Source organism: Castor canadensis, chromosome 2, assembly GCF_047511655.1.
Source record: "Castor canadensis chromosome 2, mCasCan1.hap1v2, whole genome shotgun sequence".
Taxonomy (NCBI): Eukaryota; Metazoa; Chordata; class Mammalia; order Rodentia; family Castoridae; genus Castor; species Castor canadensis.
In genome coordinates, this window is record NC_133387.1 from 138,718,305 (window position 1) to 138,738,795 (window position 20,491).

Sequence of the window (20,491 nt, forward strand, 5' to 3'; positions counted from 1 at the left end):
CCCCCCAAAAAAATAGCTCTGTAGGACAACTCTGTTTTACAAAACATGAAAAGTTGATTTGCAAGATCTAGAAAGAAAATATGGAAAAGATGCCAAGCTCTGGCTTAGATGGTGATGCTACAGGATAACGGAAGCCCAAGGACACCTTCAACCTGTTCTGGGTCTATCACAATAGAATTGATCACCTGATTTGAAGGTGATCACTTAAGAGTAGAAAACCTACAAGCAGGACCTTATTAAACAAGCAGCAGCATGCCACTGCAGAGGGATGAGGCACACAAGTATATCAAAACAAGACTAGTGAGTTTGAGAAGAGTTAAGAATAGCCAAGGATCAGATGGTTATCTTGATACTGCATTTGTCCCACAAAAAAAGTGTACCATTGAAAGGCTTTAAGCAAGGGAATGATGAAATCGGAACCGTATTTTAAAAAGATTACTCAGATGGCCCTAAGAGAATTTGCGGAAGGGCTACGACTAGAGACAAGGTAAGAGACCTTTGCAAAAAGGTCAAACCTGGAATGGAGATGTCAACAAAACTGGATGAAACAGAGCAGAGTTGCTGAGGCCTCCTCCAGATGTCTGAAGATGACCAGGCACAGGTGGCACCACCTCTCCACAGTAAGACACTAGGGCCAGTTTATGGTGGAGGAAGATAAAAACTTCTTCCAAATTTAGTCCTATCCTACCAAAAGTGTATTAAATAAACTTTTCACTTAGTAACTTTGTACCATAAAGTTAAAAGATTTACCTTTTCTTCATTGACTTTTAATGCTTGAATTTGGGTCTCCAGTGCTTTTATTTGTGCTTCAAGCTGGATCTCCCTCTCTTTTCCATTCTGAAAGAGTTTCTGCGATTCTCGAAGGCTGAAGGTCAAACCATCCTTTTCATCTATGGCATTGAAATATTTGTATAAATAATATGCCACTGTAGAAGGATCCTAATTATTGCAATCCCTATCAGGTCTTTATCATGTATAAAGTATTGCTGAATTAAATTCAATTCAGACAAATGAATACTATTTGACTTAGAGAAAACCAGAAAAAGGTTTGAGTTAGAGAAAACCAGAAAAATGACTTAATAAAGGATTAAAGGTGTGGCTCAAGTGGCAGAGTGCTTGTTTAACCAGTTCAAGGCCCTGAGTTCAAACCTCATTATCACCAAGTGGTAGAACACCTGCCTAGCAAGTTCAAGGCCCCGAGTTCAAAATCCCAGTACTGCAACAACTACAAAAAAGTAATAATTTTGATACCAAAACTATTACAGAGAAGCAAAATCACTAACTTTAAATTTTTATTGTATCCCTTCTGGGGTCAAAAGAGTCCTAATAATTTCAGCATTAATCTGAGAAGCTACAAAGAAATAGCAAAACTCTATTAATCAAAAAGGTATCTGAGGAGCCAGGAGGGGCAGTACAAGCCTGTAATCCCAGTACTTGGGAGACTGAGGTAGAACAACATAAGTTTGAGACCAGCCTGGACTACAAAGGGAGACTGTGTCTGAAAAGAAAAAATAGTATCTGAGAACTGACTACCTACTAAACAAATTTGTCATGGACTCTTTAATTCACTTAGTGTTAAGTTGTTTGCTCACAAATTCTTCTCTCAAAATAAATTTCATGAGCATTATAGAAAAAGAGCTTTCACTATCAATTAAATTTGAAATGAAATGGAGTTTAGTCACAAAATTATTCTACAAATAGAAGTTTAACACTGACCAAAACTACTGAGTTCACAGGAGTAAGCAAATATAATTTGAAGCTGTATTTCCTCTAGGCCATTACACCGGAGATGGCAGGATTTTCTCTTTGGCACACTTACAGCAGCTCAGCAGCTTGGGGTCCCTAATGCCTACTTGGCCTAAGATGTTTATGCTAATTTGCAGGCTCAGAAAACTTTGCATTGCAAACTAAACAAGTCACTAGGGGAATGAGTATATTTCATCCAAGGTAAAGACAAGAGGCATCAACGTCTTTTTAGGTGAGAATGCAGTCAGCATAGGTAAGTAATGTTCATTGATTCTAACAGCCAGAGAGAGAAGAGAAGCGGGAATGAAGTAAAGAGAAGAAGAAAAAGAGAAAAACAAGAAATGTAAAATACTGTGTTCTCGGAACATACTGGGAAATAATCCAAAGCAAGGACTCAGAGTCCTGGGTTTTATTTTGCTCTATCTGACTCACTATGAGTCCTCTGACCAAGTTACATGGGGTTACTGGAAATAAGAAACTCAGAAAAATAAAAAAAAATTTTTAAATATGGGCTGAAAACCTGGCTCAAGTGCTGGCACACCTTCCTAGCAAGCATGAGGCCCTGAGTTCAAACCCCAGTACCACCAAAAACTGACAATAATGGTTTATCGGAAACAAGATGTCCACTTGTGCAGTTCAGAAGGCACCAAAGCCCAGATGCTTTTGTCTCACCACTGATCATCCGGAGCTGGTGGTTCAGATACCGAATCTGACGCTCACTGTCGTTTAGCTTGTCCACTAAGCTGTCCAGTTGTCTCTCTTTTGCTTTGTTGAGAACCTGAAGCTGCATAATCTGCACATTTTCTACAGAATCTGCTTTGGAATTAAAGGCAACATATTAGACAAAAACACAACAAAACATAAATTTGTGTTTTTCACACTGTGGATACAACTTATTAGAGTATCAGTTCCATGGACTGTGACTAGCATTTTTTTTAAATCAAGATAGTCTAAAATAGAATGTATCAGAGAACAACATGCAGTAAGAATAAGTACTTTGTGAGCTTTTGTTTCATTTACACTTACTTTATATTGGTTTATAGTGTAGACCATATCACAATATAAAAAAATCCTAGTCCTTACTGTGGTCACTTCCAGAAAAACTTGGAAGTTATTAGTTTCAGGTGTAACCTTGACTCACTGTCAGTTTGGTTATTTAAAAATCAGAATATAGTAACCGCAACAGAATAGAGTAATTGCTCTTATAAAATTAAAAACAAGGCAAGTATATCAGCTTCTATAAAATCATTTTAATAAAAATCTCTAGATACCATCTCAAAATATTTTATCATTAGCAGTAGGAAACATTTTTTATATAAGAATACTGCTGCTGTATTAATTAACTAATGAATAGATTAATGAATAATTTTGGAGTCTTCTTTCAGCAACAAAATCATTTTAATGGAGCACTGAAAAAAGATGGGGGAGAAAATGAAAATCAGGACAGGTAGGAGGATAAAGCTTCAACTACATAGTGACAAACGGTCTTCATTACTTCTGTCATAACAGGATCAGGGGTCAGGCAAGAAACAAGGTCTCCAAGCCTCACCTCTCTCCAAACTCATTTTTCAAACAACTGTTGCTAAAAAGCTATAATTACTAAATTTTGCACTAATGAATTAATTTCCAAATGTCAAATTTAGGAAAATGTGTAACCAACTTAAAAAACAAACCAACTTGATAAAATGCAGATTGTTAAGAAAGGTGGGCTGGCAGAGTGGCTGTAGAGCCTGCCTAGCAAGTACAAACATGAATTCAAACTCTAGTACCACCAAAAGCAAACAAACAAATAAACAAACAAAATAAGGGGCTGAAGGATATGTGCAGAAAGACCAGAGACATAAATCCAACTCAGTACAAGGAAACTGACCAAAGTGTAAACACAGAGGCGACATCTGTTAACCTACAGCCAGTTAAACCACATGCCCTGTTCACGTTCTTATTGCACAAAAACCTATGAACAAAGATAGCCCACCCCATATTTGCTGTTGCCCCTTATAGGGGAAAGTGAGTTCTGGGCCTTCCCCTCACAGCTATTCTGTGGCTCTACTGGAAGCAACACTATGAAGTCATGGCAAGGAAGTCTATTTTTCTACGACTTTGTCCCACTAATTAAATTTAACAAGCAGAAAAAAAAAAAAAAAGAGCACTTGTAGCCATACTCTGGTTCTTCAATATGCAAAATAATTTTAACTTATCTAATATAGCAGAGAGTATGGCAATAAAACCTAGACCTACAAAAACACTAATTCAGGATAGTCATTGTACAATTTTGGTTTTCATTTCTTGACTTTTTTTTTATATCAGCATTTCATCTCAAAGTTCTCTAGTACTTTTTTTTTTTTTTTTTACAGTACTGGGATTTGAACTCAGAGTCTTACACTTGCTAGGAAAGCACTCTGTTGCTTAAGTCATGCTCTCTGTCCTTTTGCTTTAGTCTAGATAGGATTGCAGACTTTTAGGCAGGTTGGCTTTGATCCACAATCAAACTGAGCCTTGCACCTGCTAGGCAAGCACCCCACCACTGAGCTGCAGCCCCAACTCTTGCTTTTTTTTTTTGGACAAGGTCTTACATATAACTTGAACATGCTATGCAGTCCACAGTGACCTTGAACTCAAGATCATCCTGCCTCAGCCTCCCAAGTGCTCAGATCACAGGTGTGCACCACCACGCCTAGCTCAACATGTTATTTTTGAAGCAAATGCTAGACTTCTTATCAGTTTATTCATAAGTACCTCAGTACATATCTCTAAAAATAAGGGTTCTTTGAAGTATCAGTGACAATTCTTTTGTCACACTTTAAAAAAATTCTTGAATGGGCATATAAATATTCACTCAGTATGCAAATTTGTCAATTATGTTATTAAAAATAAAGATAAATGTGATACCTACTTTCATTAGCTCCTAAAAATTGTTGCTGCAGGCCTTCAAATGTATCACTTTCTGCTACCTCCTGGGCTGGTGAGCTATTGTTCTGGAGAGAAGGCTGATATGGTTTATACGTCACTTTATAAGGCTCTAAAGCTTGACAGCTGGGCCCTTGTGGTGAGCCAAATTGCTATTTTAAGATGACAAAAGAAACTGAAAATTAGAATTTGGCCTTTCCTTCCAAAATTACCTGAACTAGATATCTTGATTTTATGTTATAGAAGTTAACAGTGCATGGTACAGTTATAAACTTTTTCTAGACATCTTTGCTCAAGAATGGTATTCAGTGCTATTTAATACTGTCAATTCCTTCAGTGTACTTCATGTGCTCATTGTACTTTGAGCACACAGTGGAGCCAAGAATTCCAATGAGCTTGTACGTAAGCTCTACTACCACTTATTCAGATGATGCCAGTGTCTCGGGAACATAAAATATATATGCTCAATGACTAGAACATGTGAAACAATGCCCCTTATGTAACAAATATTCAAGAACTTGCAGAAGGAATAATATTCTCCAGAGACAGAATCAGAGAAAACAACCACCTTAAATGGGCCAAAAAAGCATGCTGTTGTTGACTCAGTAGAGCATTCGGCAAAATGAGGCATTTCTTGTCACTGAGAAATTCTACAAAAGCAACTAACTGTACTCTGAAGTTTTGTTCCATTAAGCTGTTCCACGGTCAAAACAAGGTGTTGTTTTTTGTGGGGTTTTTCCACTTAATATTCATCCTGTCCTCTGCTATATATATATATCATACAAAACACATATTATTATTTTGAAGTATTTGACCTAAAATTTGTTATAAGAGTAGTGAGCAAGAAACTGAGAAACTAAGCTGTTGTCTTCATAAAATTGCTGTTTTTAACAACTCTCTCAAGGTATTTACCGTGGCTTCTCACCAAAGCACTCAGAAGTGGTAGAAGCCAGAAGCAACACGAAATGAGGACAGTTATTCTTTGGCAGATTTGACTTTTAATGCTTAAATAACTGTTTCCAAAAAGCTTCTATTTTAAACATCTGACTTAAGATCATAATTGCACTCAATTATAAACAGAAAATAGGATGACTAATTCAGCATGAATCTGAATAAGCATATTCTCAGAAACTTCTGTAGTTAAATCATCTGACCATTGAACTTGTATACATTTCTTAAAACATACATATGTCATGCAAATCCAAGTGCACACACACAAATTTTTGAAAGTCAAATGCTTATAATACCTGAAAATGGTTCCTTTGAGGATCTGAAAATTTAATTACATTTGTTGATTGATTATTAAATTCCTGTTTCTGACCATTGGTGTATGGCCTAAAGTTTTCAGGAAGCTGGTACAAATCAGTCTGCTCCTGTTTACTTGGAGGACTGTAACCACTTCCACCTTCATCTCCACCTTCTTCAGGATGGTACCCAGGATGTCGATCTTCAGTTGTACTTTGATTTTCTTTCCAGCCATTGCCACACTTCTCTCCAACAAATAAACCCTGAATTTCATTACAGTGCTATTAGACAACAAATGTAAAGCAAGAACATGAAGATCTATCCCGACCCTCGTCACAGTCATGGTCACACAGATACTCACAGTTACACTTTGAGATCTGGACAGCACTTGATGCTCTTTCCAGTCCCTCTCCAACTGCTCAGGAGGATGTGGTCTTGAGAGAAATCAATATGTTTGATTTAAGGCCTATCGTTTATTTGGAGAGCAATAACACAAAGAACCCCAAGAATTTAATCTCTGTTGTTTTCCCTTCAACTTTCACCCCCAATTTTAAGAACTGGTCTACAGTTTTACAATCATTTACATTATTATTACCCGCAGAGAATCAAAAGAGGAAGACTTATAGAATGCAATGACAAGGGAAAGTGACATTGGGTCCTTACTCTCCCTCTGTGCCATCGTCGCTGCAGTATGAATAGTGGAGTTCGGGGGAGGAGAGGTCATCGTCCAGCATATCATGAGGAAGGTCTGTGAGTAACTGCTGTAACTGAGGCAGAAAAGGCTCATCAGTATTACATCAGCCAAAATGCAAGGCGCAGCCCAAAGCTGCCTTGGGGCACCTGACTATAAAGCAAAGAAGTTTCTAGAAGAAGCTTCTAAAACAAGTTTCCTACATTTAATTTATTTCTTAAATTCCACACTTCAGGAAAGGGAATTGTGTGATGTCAGGATTTATATTGAAAGGCTTTGTTTTTTTCCTACAAAGGTCTCAGATTTAGGTACACATACATAACAATGTAACTGAAAAGCCTCTTTATGGAAATACAGCAAGTCAGAATAACGGTGCCACAATTGTCTTGTGCTGTCACAGGGCAGACTTGCCTCTCAGAGTCCTTTCTGCCAATAACCAGACCCTGGGGACTCGACAGTCGGGCGTCCCACAGGGAACATGTTGCCAGACCCGCTCTGTCCAGGTGCTGGGACGGCAGCAGTAGCAGGTGGCCCAGAAGCCCTTACGCTCTGATGATGTGACAGAAACACTCCCTGGGGATGTCTAATTAGTAGACAGCCATCTAATTCCAGTAATGAAAAGCTATATAATACTCTGCTCCTATAAAACACGTGAGTGAAAGGATAGCTGGAAGATTCGTTTCCCACTGAACCCTCAAAAGCGTAACATTAAAACTGGGATAAAATAATGTTGACTTTCAACATCTACCTGCAATTGTCTTTCCTCAAATCCTAATATAAGTGTCTTGAAATTCATAATGACCAGAAAACTCAAATAATATGCTGCTAAATAGGTTGTAGGGGTACAGCTTATAATAACTTTTCTCAAGAAACTAAGCATCAGTTTAATTAACAAATTTACTAAATCCCTCCAGAGTACATAAATTAATCCCACAAAATTATGCAATGAGTGAACTATAAAGATGTTAAATACACTGTAAAACCTTCCAGGTGCAAATGAGAAGCTGAGTAGTCTGTGGGAGGTGATTGTGAGGTTTTATTGTTGTTTTGGGTTATTTTTGGTTTTGTTTTGATGTTCACTTTCTGTCAGTAGAATAAAAGAAATGCAATGAAGTTACAGTATGTATCTGAGTAACAATTGTGTCTAGAATTTTAAAAAATTTTTCTTAAAACACATGAAAAACACCACACATATTCTAAGAAACGTCTGAGAGGAACATCCCAAATTGTTAACTGAGTTTTGATGAAATAAAATTTAGGAATGGGAAATGGAGTAGATGAGGCAGAGAGCAGGGAATACCTCCTTGCTCCCTGGTAGTCACTGGATTTTTTTTTTCTTTTTTTAAGTTTCTCAACCCATTTGGCTCCTTAAAAATGAAAATAAGAGAAAGATACTCTTTCCAATGAAAAGTTATGTTTGTCTTAAATCTGCTTTATATTAATATTAACAACAAAGACCTTGATTTATTGCCTACCTGCTTAGGCACAACTGAAAAGTCATTTTGAGAACTGGCTATGTCAGAGTGGACAATAACAAGACAAGACAAGAACAGGAAAGGAAAAACACTGAAAACAAAACAGAACACAGCAACATTTTATTGCATACTACATGCCTCGTGTGACTCGCAAAAGCAATTCTACAAAGACAAAGTCACAAGGAAAAACAAAACAAGACATGTCCATCAGGTCTTTTAAAAGTAGTCCAACCTGTTCATTCTATAATTATGCTTTAAAAAATAAACACTCCTCCCACTTGTCACACAGGGTAAAATAACAAAATAAATCCTTTAGACTTACATCCAGTAAGGACTCCTAAACAAAAAGAATATTTTCTTCAAAATCTTCAGTGAGTTTCAAGTACAGAGCCTTATAATTCAGGGGAACCTCAACAGGGCCATCTGAACAGTACATTCTCTGCCACCACCCACCCCCCCCCAACACAGGAAAAGCCACATTAAAAATTAAGTGGTTATTGTAGCTTTCTTTGTGATACCACAAAATTGGCATGTATGGAAAAAAATTAATTTGAGTAATCAGCTAATCAAAATGCTTCTGAATCTGTAAGTAGACTTATCAAATAGCAAATCATTCCTATTGTGTCTTATATTTTACATACATGCTAACATTTTAAAATATTTTCATTCATCTTTTTTTAAAAAAAGTTTCTTCAACACATTCTTTAACATAGCTGAGTCTTACTCCTTGGCTTCTAAAACTTTCAGGGCAGAGAGAAGATAATAAGGTAAGTCCTCCTAATGAGGACATTGAGGAACAAAATCCCACTCCCAACATTTTCATTTTCCAAGATCATATCCATAGTCAAATAGATTATGATTTGATCACTAAACCTTGGGTCATAAAACACAAAATTCCTATATCAGCCTATGCATGTTACCAAGTAGAGAATTTTAGAAACCATAAATTTTTCTCATTAAAGACTCACCAACTTCCAAATACAGATTCAAGGACAGAGATAACAATCCTATACAAATGACAGGATGTAATCCCACTCACTCATTTCAAAATCAACAGACTGCTTCACTTTGGAGCTGCAAATAACAGTCTTCTCAGTCAGCCATTATTACCTAGCAGCTGAGAAACCTCCTCTAGTAAAGAGAGAATTTGCCACTGCTAAAGTTCCTACTGAAATATATTCTGAATCAGTCTATAAAAGTCTTTCCTATTCTGTAAACTATTTCATTTCTTTCCTACAAAGAAAAAGAGGGGATTTAACTCAAAGAACTTCATCAGCAAAACACTTTACAATAATCCTGCCTTCCAGGGAGAACGTAGAACAGACATGTAAACATTTTGTTAGCATTTTCAACTTAAATTAACTAAACAGACTGTCTTTAGCGCTATAATCCTTGATACTTATGAAAGCCAGAGTTCTCAGGTTACAAACCCTATCATACATCTTCTCCCAAGAGAAAAGCAGCAAATGCAGTAGTCAACAGTCATATTCCTCTCAAACAAGCTACTGATAAATATATACTGCTAAAAAGACCCTGATTTTTAAAAATGAATTATAAAGCAATGCCTTTATGGACACACGTTAAACAGAACCTTTATTTTAACAAAAGAACCAAGTTTAAAATATACTTGAAAAGGCCCACTATGGGATTGATAAAGAGCCAAAATACTAAAGCAGCTACAGCTTTAGTTTATGGATTATGTTAGGTTCAGAATGAAAAAGGCAAAAAAAGCATCTCAATAAGCTAAACAAAATTTCACAGAGTTAGCAAGAGAGAACTTATCTAGGTTGCCACACATCTGAAAGAGAAATAGGGCAACACTTATCAGACAGTTATAGCAGCACTACAAATGACATATAACAGGATTTTAGGGCTGGAAAGAACACTGGAGTTTCTCCAAGCCATGCCTTTCCTTTTAAAGGTGAGGAAGTCAAGGTCCAGAGAACCAAGGGGCAAGCCAGTGAGAAATGAGAGCTCAAGTCCCAGAGCCAAAACCAGAGTCTGTCTTCACTTTGCTCTTTTCTTCTGTGTGACATTTAGTTGGTCACTGGAGGACACTTTTACCTGTTTGTATAAAATTAAGCTTTAGTTCTGCCGGCAAGCATTCAGTTTTTTGTTGCAGTACTGACAGCCCTGGAAAGGTCTACATACACAAGGGGAAAAACCCATGAAGCACAATGTTGATAAAGTATAAAAAGTGGCTAAGGAAGCAGGGTGCAGTGGTTCATGTCTGTGATCCCAACTACTCAGGGGTGTAGCGATGGGAGGATGGTGGCTCAAGGTCAACCCAGGCAAAAAAGTCTGCAAAACACTGCCTCAAAAAAAAACAAGCCAGCCACGGTGGTGCATGCCTATAATCCCAGCTACTCAGGAGGTGTAGGTAGAAAGATCATGAACCAAGGCTGCCCAGGCAAAAGCACAAGACCCTAAAAAAAATAAACGAAAGCAAAAAGGGCTGGGGGTGTAATTCAAGTGGCCCAGAACACTTGCCTACTACAAGTGAAGCCCTGAATTTAAACCCCAGTGATGCCCAAAAATAGGTTCACAGGATAAAACACAACCATTTGTTTCTTGAATTTTCTTGGGGAATGACAAAAAAAAAAAAAAAAATTCCACTAAATTAATCAGATAATGTTGGGGGGGAATAAATATTAGCTTTTTAAACTCCCTCTAGTGGGAACAAAATACTCAATTGTTTCCATAATTACATTTTAAAAGTGGGAGGGAAGCTATGCAATGGAAGCCCTGTTTCTTCAATATCAAATTCCATGCTTGCTGGGGCTTTATAATTCTACCAGAGAAGCACCAGCACAAAAACCAAGAGGAACCCAAAGCACAGGGTGGCTTTCTGTCTGCCACCTCCTATTCAAATCACCTACTTTTCTAATCAAGATCATTTTCAAATATATCATTACCAAATGAGCCATCCTCAGCAAGTATTATCTTTTTTTTTCTTTCTCCTCTTCCTCAGTTAGGAATCCAACCCTTTTACATTTAGTTTTTTTTTTTTTTTTTTTGATAGGGTCTCAGGTTTTTCCCCAGGTCAGCTTTGAACAAGGATTCTCCTACCTCTGCCTCCCAAGTAGCTGGGATTACAGGCATGCACCACTACACTGCCCATCTTGCAAGTATTATCTTGATAGTGTAGATTACCAAGTATTTCTGCCCCAAAACATCAGCTCCAAAATATATACATACATAGGTACTTTTACTGTCTAGAACCAAACAATAATCACAGAACTCTTCCTGGTGATGTGGCAGAACAGTACATGGATACTCCTGTAGACTGTGACATTCCCAAATGACAATTTGCCATAAGCCATAGCTTTATGGCATTGAAAAACTTATAGCAACCATTTCTAACATGAAAGATAATGATTATAACAGCCAACTATGAAATCATGAAGTACAGTGACTTTAGGTGAAAAGTATTTTGCAAAGTCACATTGCTATACTGTGATGAGTTAATAAAAGAGCTTTGAATTCCTCTTTTCTGGGCCAGTTTTATGAGTAAAAGTTTGCCTCAAATACTTTGGATGAGGACTACTAAGTAGCAAGAAGGATCAGCAGCTCTCAGATGGTATGGTAAGAAACTAATGTGTTCCAAAAGTTATGAGGCACTTAACTAACATGAATAGTGACGGGATACCGTATCTCCATGGTATCATCATCCTCATTTACCTGAACTCTAATCTGTTTTATCCACTGCATGAGAGCTGGAGTTTCCATGGAAACACCGTGAGGCTGTGGGTGATATAACTCTGCTGTGTCTTGGCCCAGAGGGCCAAACTTTTTACCAGTATACTGTAAAATTCTTGAACTTTTTTAAATATATGGGTCTATTCGTGGTGTTCTGTAGAGTGAGAGTCTATAAGTCTAAATGTTCTCTGACTATTGAGTCACATATTTACTAAATCTTTTCCTTTTCTGAAGACTGAATGCACTTTCTCCATCTGATCTTCAATGCCAACAATGAAAGGGCAAAAAAATTAGAATAGAATAGAATGGACTGGAAATGGCAAAGGCAAGATCCCAGTTGTAGAGCTGTTAATTAGGACGGCAGGGAGGTTAGAATTTGACAATAGTTTATTCGCTGACAAAATTCCAACTGGCCTCTAAAGAAACAAAATTAAATACAGCTTGGTTAAAGCACGATGCTATTAGCAACTAGCCATTCATGCACAAGGTCAAAATCAGGACTACCGTAGCATTGCAGACAGAAGCTCTCACAAATCCTTAGAAGGACATACAACTCGGAGGTGCTTGGTGAGTCTTATATCTCATCACTGGGAGCCAGGCATTCTTCATTTACAAATTAATTGCACACAAAGTGATTCACTGAGTAGAGAAGCAATATGCATTAGGTAATTGCTACCAGTTATAACACAGCTGCAATTCAAAGCTACCAGGCAGGAAGGCAGGAAAAGGACCACCTTTCCTTTAATCTCTCAAGGTTGCCCACTGTTCTGCCACTGTAGAGCCAAGGAAACTGAGGAGGTTAAAAAGGCTCCTGAATATTCAAGCAAGGTTCCATTTTATCACTCAATTAACTATTGTCACTGGATATACATAGAAATGAATTTTTATGAATAATTTTGAACTTTGAAACTCTCAAGCCTCCAATCTCACTTTTCCGTACATCAATTACTTTTTAAATATTAGTGTCTTATAAATATCTTTCTTAGCAATATAACCATAATCATGTTAGAATCAAATTAGCCACAAGCTCTTTTCTTCTTCTCTGCCAGAAACACTCATTCTTCAATCCTTCAACCTTTCAGAGCTACTTTTCCTCTGGAGATTCACTACCTCATAATACAGTCTATCAAACAGATGACCTCAAAAGCTACTTTCTGTGTTATCTAGAATAACTGCCTCATCAATAAGTATTCCTTTTAAATTTTTCACCACACAGTACACCTGGCAGGAAGCTCTAATATCTTTCCCAGTAGAAACTCATTTGTTAAAATATCTTCTCATTTATAGCAGTGACTATTTAAACTGACCTACTCACAAATCCTGGTGACTGCATCCCAGTCAACTATCCAAAGACTTTCAAGGTCACAAAACCTTGTGCTGCAAATTCTCAAAATAACAGAAAACCCTTATCCCTACCCTTGTTTAAACAACTGTAGCAAGGGACTCTGCCTAAATTTAAAATTCTCACCCAGAGTCACAAACTCAAATGCACTCAGGGACCTTGGCCAAGAATTCACTAGAGGGAAACAGGTGGGTCCAAGTGCACACACCATGTCCCTATGAGAAGTGGGAACTGTGGCCATCTGGGACAGTGCTCAACTCCAGCCCACCTGCCATATGCAAATACTGGAGAGGATGGCCAGGACTTGATAGGATTCAACACAAACCAGAAACTCTAAAGTGTTCATGAAATATTCTAATTATTTTTTGCATTTTTATTAGTAAAAAATTATTAGTATTCACTGGACATTTTCCAATTTTTAAATAGAGATTCAACTTTTAAAAAAACACTGTGCAACCAAATAGTACTTATCTATGGCCAAAAATCAAGTAAGCTGCTAGTTTCCTGTCTGTACTCTAACTCTACTGTCAGTCACATGGGCAGTGACTAATCACTCCAGTTTCTTGCTTGTTTATATTAACAGTCTACAGTAACTATTTAAAAGAATTACTTAAAACAGGTTATATCATGCATAGTCTCTATAAAAGGAACCTTTTATCAGTCAGTCAAGAAATTTGACTCAAACTAAAAATAACAAGGGAATTGACTTTCACTTACAACACTTCTGCTACTATGATTATTGCCACCATTTACTGAACAATTACTATGTCCCAAGAATTCTAATAAATACTTTACATATCAAAAATGTGGTCTCCTTCTTTTACTCCTTTCCTTTTATAATCTATTTATCACACAGCATTTAAAACAATATTTCATGACTATGACATCATTTCCCCCACTTAAAAGCTCCACTGGCCTAGCTACTAAGTAGGCAGAGATCATGAGGATTGTGGTTTGAAGCCAGCACTAGACAAATAGTGTCTAGTGCTATCTCAAAAAAAAAAAAGACCCTATCTCAAAAAAAAAAAAAAATTACAAAAGAAAGGGGCTGTTGGAGTAGCTCAAGCAGTAAGAGTACCTGGCTAGCAAGTGTGAGGCCCTAAGTTCAAACCTCAGCGTCACCAAAAACAAAACAAAACAAAACAAAACAAAAAAACTCCACTAGCTTCCCATTCCTCTTAGAATAATATATAAACATCTTACTGTGATTCACCAGGATCTGGCCCAGCCCACCTCTTCACCCTACATCTACTACTCAATTCTTGCTCACACATTACCAGCACCATGGTTTCTGGCTGTTCCATGGATACTTGGGTCTCTTCCCCACTTCCCAGCTTTACCCTTGCTGGTGTCTTGGCCTAGAATGCTTTTCCCCAGGCTTCTGCACAGCTGATTTCTTCTCACTAGTCAAATTTCAGCACAAACAATTCCCCTTCCAATAGATTTTCCCTCACCATCCTGTCTCCTGCCTTCCCTAACCATTGCTTTCACATCACCCTGGTTTATTCCCCTATCACTTATAAATGATGAGAGATCGCTCACTCAAATCACTTCACTCACTTGTTTACTTGTTTATTATCTGCCTCCACTAGATGAAAACAACCTGAAAGTCACATGCCTATAAACATGTCCAGGCCCCTCCCTCCAAGGACAGCCATTGCGTTCTAAATGAGAAGTTCTTAAAGACTTTAGCCATTTATCCAAGAGCATCACTCAGTTGTGTTTTATTACTGTCTCGGAGAAAGAAGCATTACACTCATCTACTTTTTAGGGGTCCAAATATTGCTCAGGGCTTTGCTTTGTGTTATTTTAAAGAACTGAAAATCCCTTCAAAGTGACACAAAATCACTTGTAAAGGACTGGGTTTAGGGTCTTTTCTGAGTAACTCACCTCTTTCTCCCTCTCATAGTCCTCTTTGTCGTACTCTTCATCTTCATTTTGTGCCTGTAGTGCCACACTGCCAAAGTCTAACGACATGGGCCTCCTATGGGAGGAGGAAGATGTTTGGTTTCTAAATAGCCCTTAAAGCCTCCCAGACATTACCCCCAGTACAACAATAATATGAAAAAGTAAATAAAAATCTTCCCCAGAACTATGTGAGCAATGCCATATACAGAGTCAAAAGACCACAGCCTTGGAGAAAATATGTATAACCATTGTATGATAAACATTATTCCAAATGCAAAGTTATTACAAATTATGATTAATAGAAAATAGTCATACAACAACATAGACAAGAAAAATGCAAATAGTTAATACAACTATGAACAGATAGAAAGTACAACTTTAAAAAAGTAAGATTCTTTTTGCATACACAAAAACATGATAAGAATAAAGCAGAACACCAAACATAAAAATCTCAAGAATAAGATAAACACAGCACAGGTAGGATATCCTCTATAATTTGCTTCATTCTTTGAATACCACAAATCCAAATTTCATGCTTTACAAAGACAGAGCCCAAGTCCTGAGCTAATACTTACTACTCAGAAACCATTTACAATCTGGGAAAACCATTCAGCACACACACAACAAAAAAATCTAAGTGTTAAATGTCCTGTTCTTAAGCTTGATAAAATCAGGTTCTGGCAAAATACCAAGGAAAGACACAAGAGGAGGCCACAAGGCTGTGCCACTGTGAGGTTCCAAATCCAAAAGCAACAGCTCCCATGTGGCAGAAACAACAGGAGATGGAGAAAGGCTTCTGATTATTTAAATTTCACTTAGGGATACTGACAGAGCACCTTAAATCCCTAGAATCTCAAAACACTGACCAATTCTGAGGAAACTAGGTGCTTGTCTCCATCCAGCACCTACCAGAATTCTCTTGCACCCCAACATAAAATAAAGATTTGAATATGTTATAGTGTCCATAATATAGCTGAAATGGTGTGGGGGAAAACATCATTTCATGTCTGTAAATGTACTCTGTTCACTACTGCAAGTAGATAGCGAGTCTACAGAATCTCCGGTAGCCACTCAACCCCTAACCATAAAGAGATGAAACTAAGCTGGACCCTTAAAGACAACCCTGAATCCTGCAGAAACAAAATAATCCTTTCTGTGTCCAAATCCTTGCCGTGTTCACCTCTTCTTTCATTAACTATAAACACAATTTGGGTTAATTTCTCATTTATTAGGTAAAAGAAGGGAAAGCATTTTCCCCCAAACCTTTATTAACTTGTCATTAGTTGACATTAATATTGAAAAAGAACATTAAGATTTATAAGATCCTGTTGTTAAATATAGCTATTTTAAACAACAAGCTACCTTTTCTCAAAGAGGGAATAAATTAATTGCACAAGGTGTTTTTGCTTTTAACTGGAGACCCTGAGAAAGAACAAACTGTATTTTTTTTAATGACATTTTAAGTGCAAACTACATCAAATGTCTGAAAAGACCAAAGTCTTCCCTACTGGGGAAGAAAAGTATAAACAAATTTTCCTTTTAAAATGTATAACCTTAGAAGCCTCATTAGCACAGAAGGTAGTACATTCATAAAATGTATAACTACCAGAGATCTTAAGAAACAATTTTAGGCAAAAAGGTAAATCTGATTAACTTATTGTAGTAAAAAAAAAAAAAAAAAAGACTAAAGAAATAATTGTGGTAAATACATATGTAAATGTCACAATGTATCACCCATGTACAATAATATGCTCACAAAAGGGATAATTGTATTTCAGCTGAGATTTAAAATAAAGTTTTTCTTTAACGTATTAATCATCACTAATTACCACTGCTATCAGAGACTTTACTGTAATATTCAGAATTAAAAAAAAAAAAAACAAGCAAGATAGTAAATCCAGAGCCATAGAGGGAAAACTTAATGAAAATCTAACCACAAAAAATTAAATTTGCATAAGGCAAAAAGATATCATTAATAAGTCAAATATTACATATCAAAAATACAAAATCAAAAGAAAAAATTGTAATGATTAGAAAAATACTTGGAAAACAAAGTCTCAAATTTTGTGGAAATGAGAAAAAGACACCCTAATTTAAAAATGGGCAAAAAACATGACAATTCATTATAAAAAAGAAATGCAAAATGATCCAAACATTGTATGCACATATGAATAAAATTTAAAAAAAAAGAAAGATGAATGATCAGATCTGTACAACACATTGTCTGCTGTGTGTGATACAAAGAAGATATATTTACATTAAAAATCTATTGTGCATGTAGATCTCATATGAAGTGTTCTTACAACAGCACAATAAAGACAGATAATATGGAAAAACAATGCAAATGCAACAAACTTGAAAAGATGCTGAGGTTATGAAAAATTCAAAGAAGCTGTCATTTAAACAACAAAATGCCATTCTCAAGTACATTTTAAAAATGTAATACCTAATGTTAGCTATTTTATATCTTGCATAACTTATGAATTGCTGGCAAAAATAGGAACTGCTAAAATCATCTCAAAAAAGCTCAATATTAGCATATTGAAAATGAACATTTGCCTTAGTAAAATTACTTTTGGAATGAATTTGGCAATACTATGCCACTAGCAAAAATATTGAAATATTTTTATGTTTACTGACTCAGAGGACTGACCATTAAAAAAAAAAAGATGTAGAGGAAGTGTACAGTATGCTTTTTAATAAAATATAGCAATCTAATTAAGATCTTCAAACTAGAGAGGAAACTTTCTCTGAATCATTAACAAGAATATAAAAAGCACATGTTCTATTCAGGTCAGAGAGTCCTCTGACCCAGCACTGACTCTATTTTCCCTACTAATGCTTCCTGTGCCCTCCTTGCATTGAGAAGAAAACCAACAGGTGTTTGCCTGGGACAAAAGATTATAAAGCAAAAGTAGCACTGTTTTTAACTTCACCTAATAAACTATAAGGACCTTTAGGCAGAATTAAAATGTGCATGATGGGTACAAAACAAATATTTGTTGAATTAATATGAGATATGCATGCTATCCAATAGGAATTCACTATTTCAATAAACTATTATTGAATACTGAGTGCAAGAAGATATGCCACAGGCATCTAAGACATGATCTCTTAGGAAGACAATGTTATAAACTAACAGTTGCAACGATACATTGTAATAAAGTTTGTAGTGGAGGGAAATACAAAGCACAAATCAATTTGGGCCTCAGAAGAAATGAAGGCTAAGACAAAGCGCTTTAGATTAAAAAACAAAAAAGGAAAAAGAAAAGAAATAGTTCTTAAAGGATACAGTATGACTGTGACTAAAAAATGAGGGCCAGTGGCTCACCCCTGTAATCCTAGCTACTTGAGAGGCTGAAAGGGAAGATGGCGATGGAGGCCAGCTGGGAGAGGGGCATAGTTCTCAAGACCCCATCTTCAAAATAACCAGAGCAAAATGTACTGGAGGTGTGGCTCAAGCAATAGAGTGCCCACTTTGCATGCACACAGCCCTGAGTTTGTCCTACTAAAACAAAACAAAACAAAACGATGCATTCAGACAACCTGGGCTCAATTTGAGTTCCATTTATCAGCTGTGCAATCTCAAACAAATTACTTGCAATTCTTCATTAATGAAATGAGGATAAAATCAGTATCTGTCTATAGATGAGAAAAAGGTGAGTTTGTGCAGTCTGTGGGAAACCTTACTTCAAAGAATGCAAACTCTCCTGGGATAAAAATGCCACCCTCCTCCAGATGCCTTCCCCAATCCTGTTCCCCCAAGAAATAAGTCACTTTGCACAATCGGACTGTATTTCTTATGGCTTGCAACCTCAGCCTCTCACTGAGTTGAAGACAACCACCTACCTAGGGAGTGTGTAGAAATTGTCATATATTATCCGAGTTTCCGGATAATATATGCAACTCAGCTTAAATCACACTTAAGTTCATGGCTGCAAAGTGGCGTTAAATGCCACAGTGGTAACTGTAAGAATTGCCCTGGGAGTTAGGAAATTCGACTTAGTTGCTTACACCTAAAGTCTCTTTTAGAATGGACATAACCAGACCACACTAGGCTGTTTCAGACCTACAACACCTGGCCGAAGACCCCTATTCATTCAACAATTTACCAACCACTGTTGAATATCGCATAGAACACAGTAGAGGAAAACCAAACAGACATATAAACAAATGATGGCAACACCTTGTGTTTGGTACTAATGACAGCAGCTTGGACAAAGAGATTGAAGATGACTACAGTAATCCAACATCGCACTTGGTGCCCATAGGCAGAACGAACGTATAAATGCATGGCATTGCATTTAGAAAATGAAGAACCTTACCCAAGAACTCAGCCTGATGTCAGCCAGGGGACACCGAACAGGTACCACGAGACCAAAACTGCACGGAGCCCGGGAAGCCTGAGGCTGCTGGCCGTGGGGCCGGCGTCACTAGCACTCGATCAACACACGTGCACAGAACACCACTGTGAGCCAGGCGCAGCTCCAGGGTGACCACAGCGGGTGTCCCCAGGGTGGAACCGTAGGACGACCCCAACCGCGTGGAGAAGAGCAAAAGGGGCTCCCCAGACGTCACTTCTAAATAGGATCTTGGGGGGAATGAAGAGGTCTCGATGCCACTTCAAAGTCAAGAGCTGAGCCCTGCAACCCGCGCCGGCAGCCCACCACTGCACGATTTGGCGAGGGGGCAGGGCAGTCCTGCCGGGAACCCTAAGCAAGATCTCGAGGACCCCACAACCCTCCAATCCCAGCCCCAAGCCCAGCCGCGAAGCCGAACTCACCAGAGGCCACTGGCGCTGTCACCGGAGGGGACACTCTAGCCCGGCGGAAAACCAACTTCTAGCAAACCCTTTTACCCTGACTCTAATCCGCTAGCTGCTTCCTAGTCACAACTAAAGTCGGCCTTTGATGAGCGGCCGCTTCTTTCAATCACCTGCTAGAACCTCGCCTGGTAGGCGGGGCCTTGACGCTAGGGGCGGGGCAAGAGGCGGAAGTCACCGCCTTCCCCAAGCTTGGTTGAGAGATCCACCCGCAGTTGCGAATATATGTCTGTTTGAAGCGGGCGCCAGAGGTGGCGGGAAGCTCCTCCTGGGCGCCCATTGGTGAACTCGAGAGCCAGTCACGAAAGGGACAACTCCGGAGTGGGTGGGCTTATCAGTTGCCTAGAGACACTGGAGCGCCTAGCCTGCCTCTGTTAGTTAGGATGGAGTGGAGAGCCCGATGCATACTGAAGCGGTGACTGTGTCTCTCGTTCTTTCCACTCCTAAATCCCAGTTCTCGGCTGCAGCACATAGAATCCCTATTTCCCCCCTCCAAACTCTTAGATGTTTTTACCCTTTTTGTTCTCGAAGTTGCCATCATCAGCCTTGCATATTGTGCTGCTTTATCTTCAGGCTTACTAGGACCTGCCTGTGTTTCTTTCATTGCTGATGAAATGACCCATATTCACTACGTACTTGAATTTCCTTGGCTGTGA

General features: G+C 38.0%; 1 protein-coding gene across 14 annotated transcripts in view; it reads right to left on the reverse strand.

The window, feature by feature from the left end:
• Positions 1-19,949, reverse strand: part of Cep152 (centrosomal protein 152) — a 96,767-nt gene extending 76,818 nt beyond the window's left edge. For 7 of the 14 annotated variants that reach the window (XM_074065904.1, XM_074065897.1, XM_074065901.1 and 4 more), the window contains exons 1-8: positions 19,797-19,949; positions 14,996-15,089; positions 6,562-6,665; positions 6,260-6,332; positions 5,901-6,179; positions 4,640-4,805; positions 2,419-2,562; positions 751-890 (exon numbers count right to left, since the gene is read on the reverse strand). In XM_074065904.1, coding sequence (XP_073922005.1) covers positions 751-890; positions 2,419-2,562; positions 4,640-4,805; positions 5,901-6,179; positions 6,260-6,332; positions 6,562-6,665; positions 14,996-15,082 — 993 coding nt within the window. In that variant the 5' untranslated portion in view covers positions 15,083-15,089; positions 19,797-19,949. The other 7 variants (XM_074065906.1, XM_074065905.1, XM_074065896.1 and 4 more) reach the window with 5 other exon arrangements.
• Between the last annotated feature and the right edge of the window lie 542 nt (positions 19,950-20,491).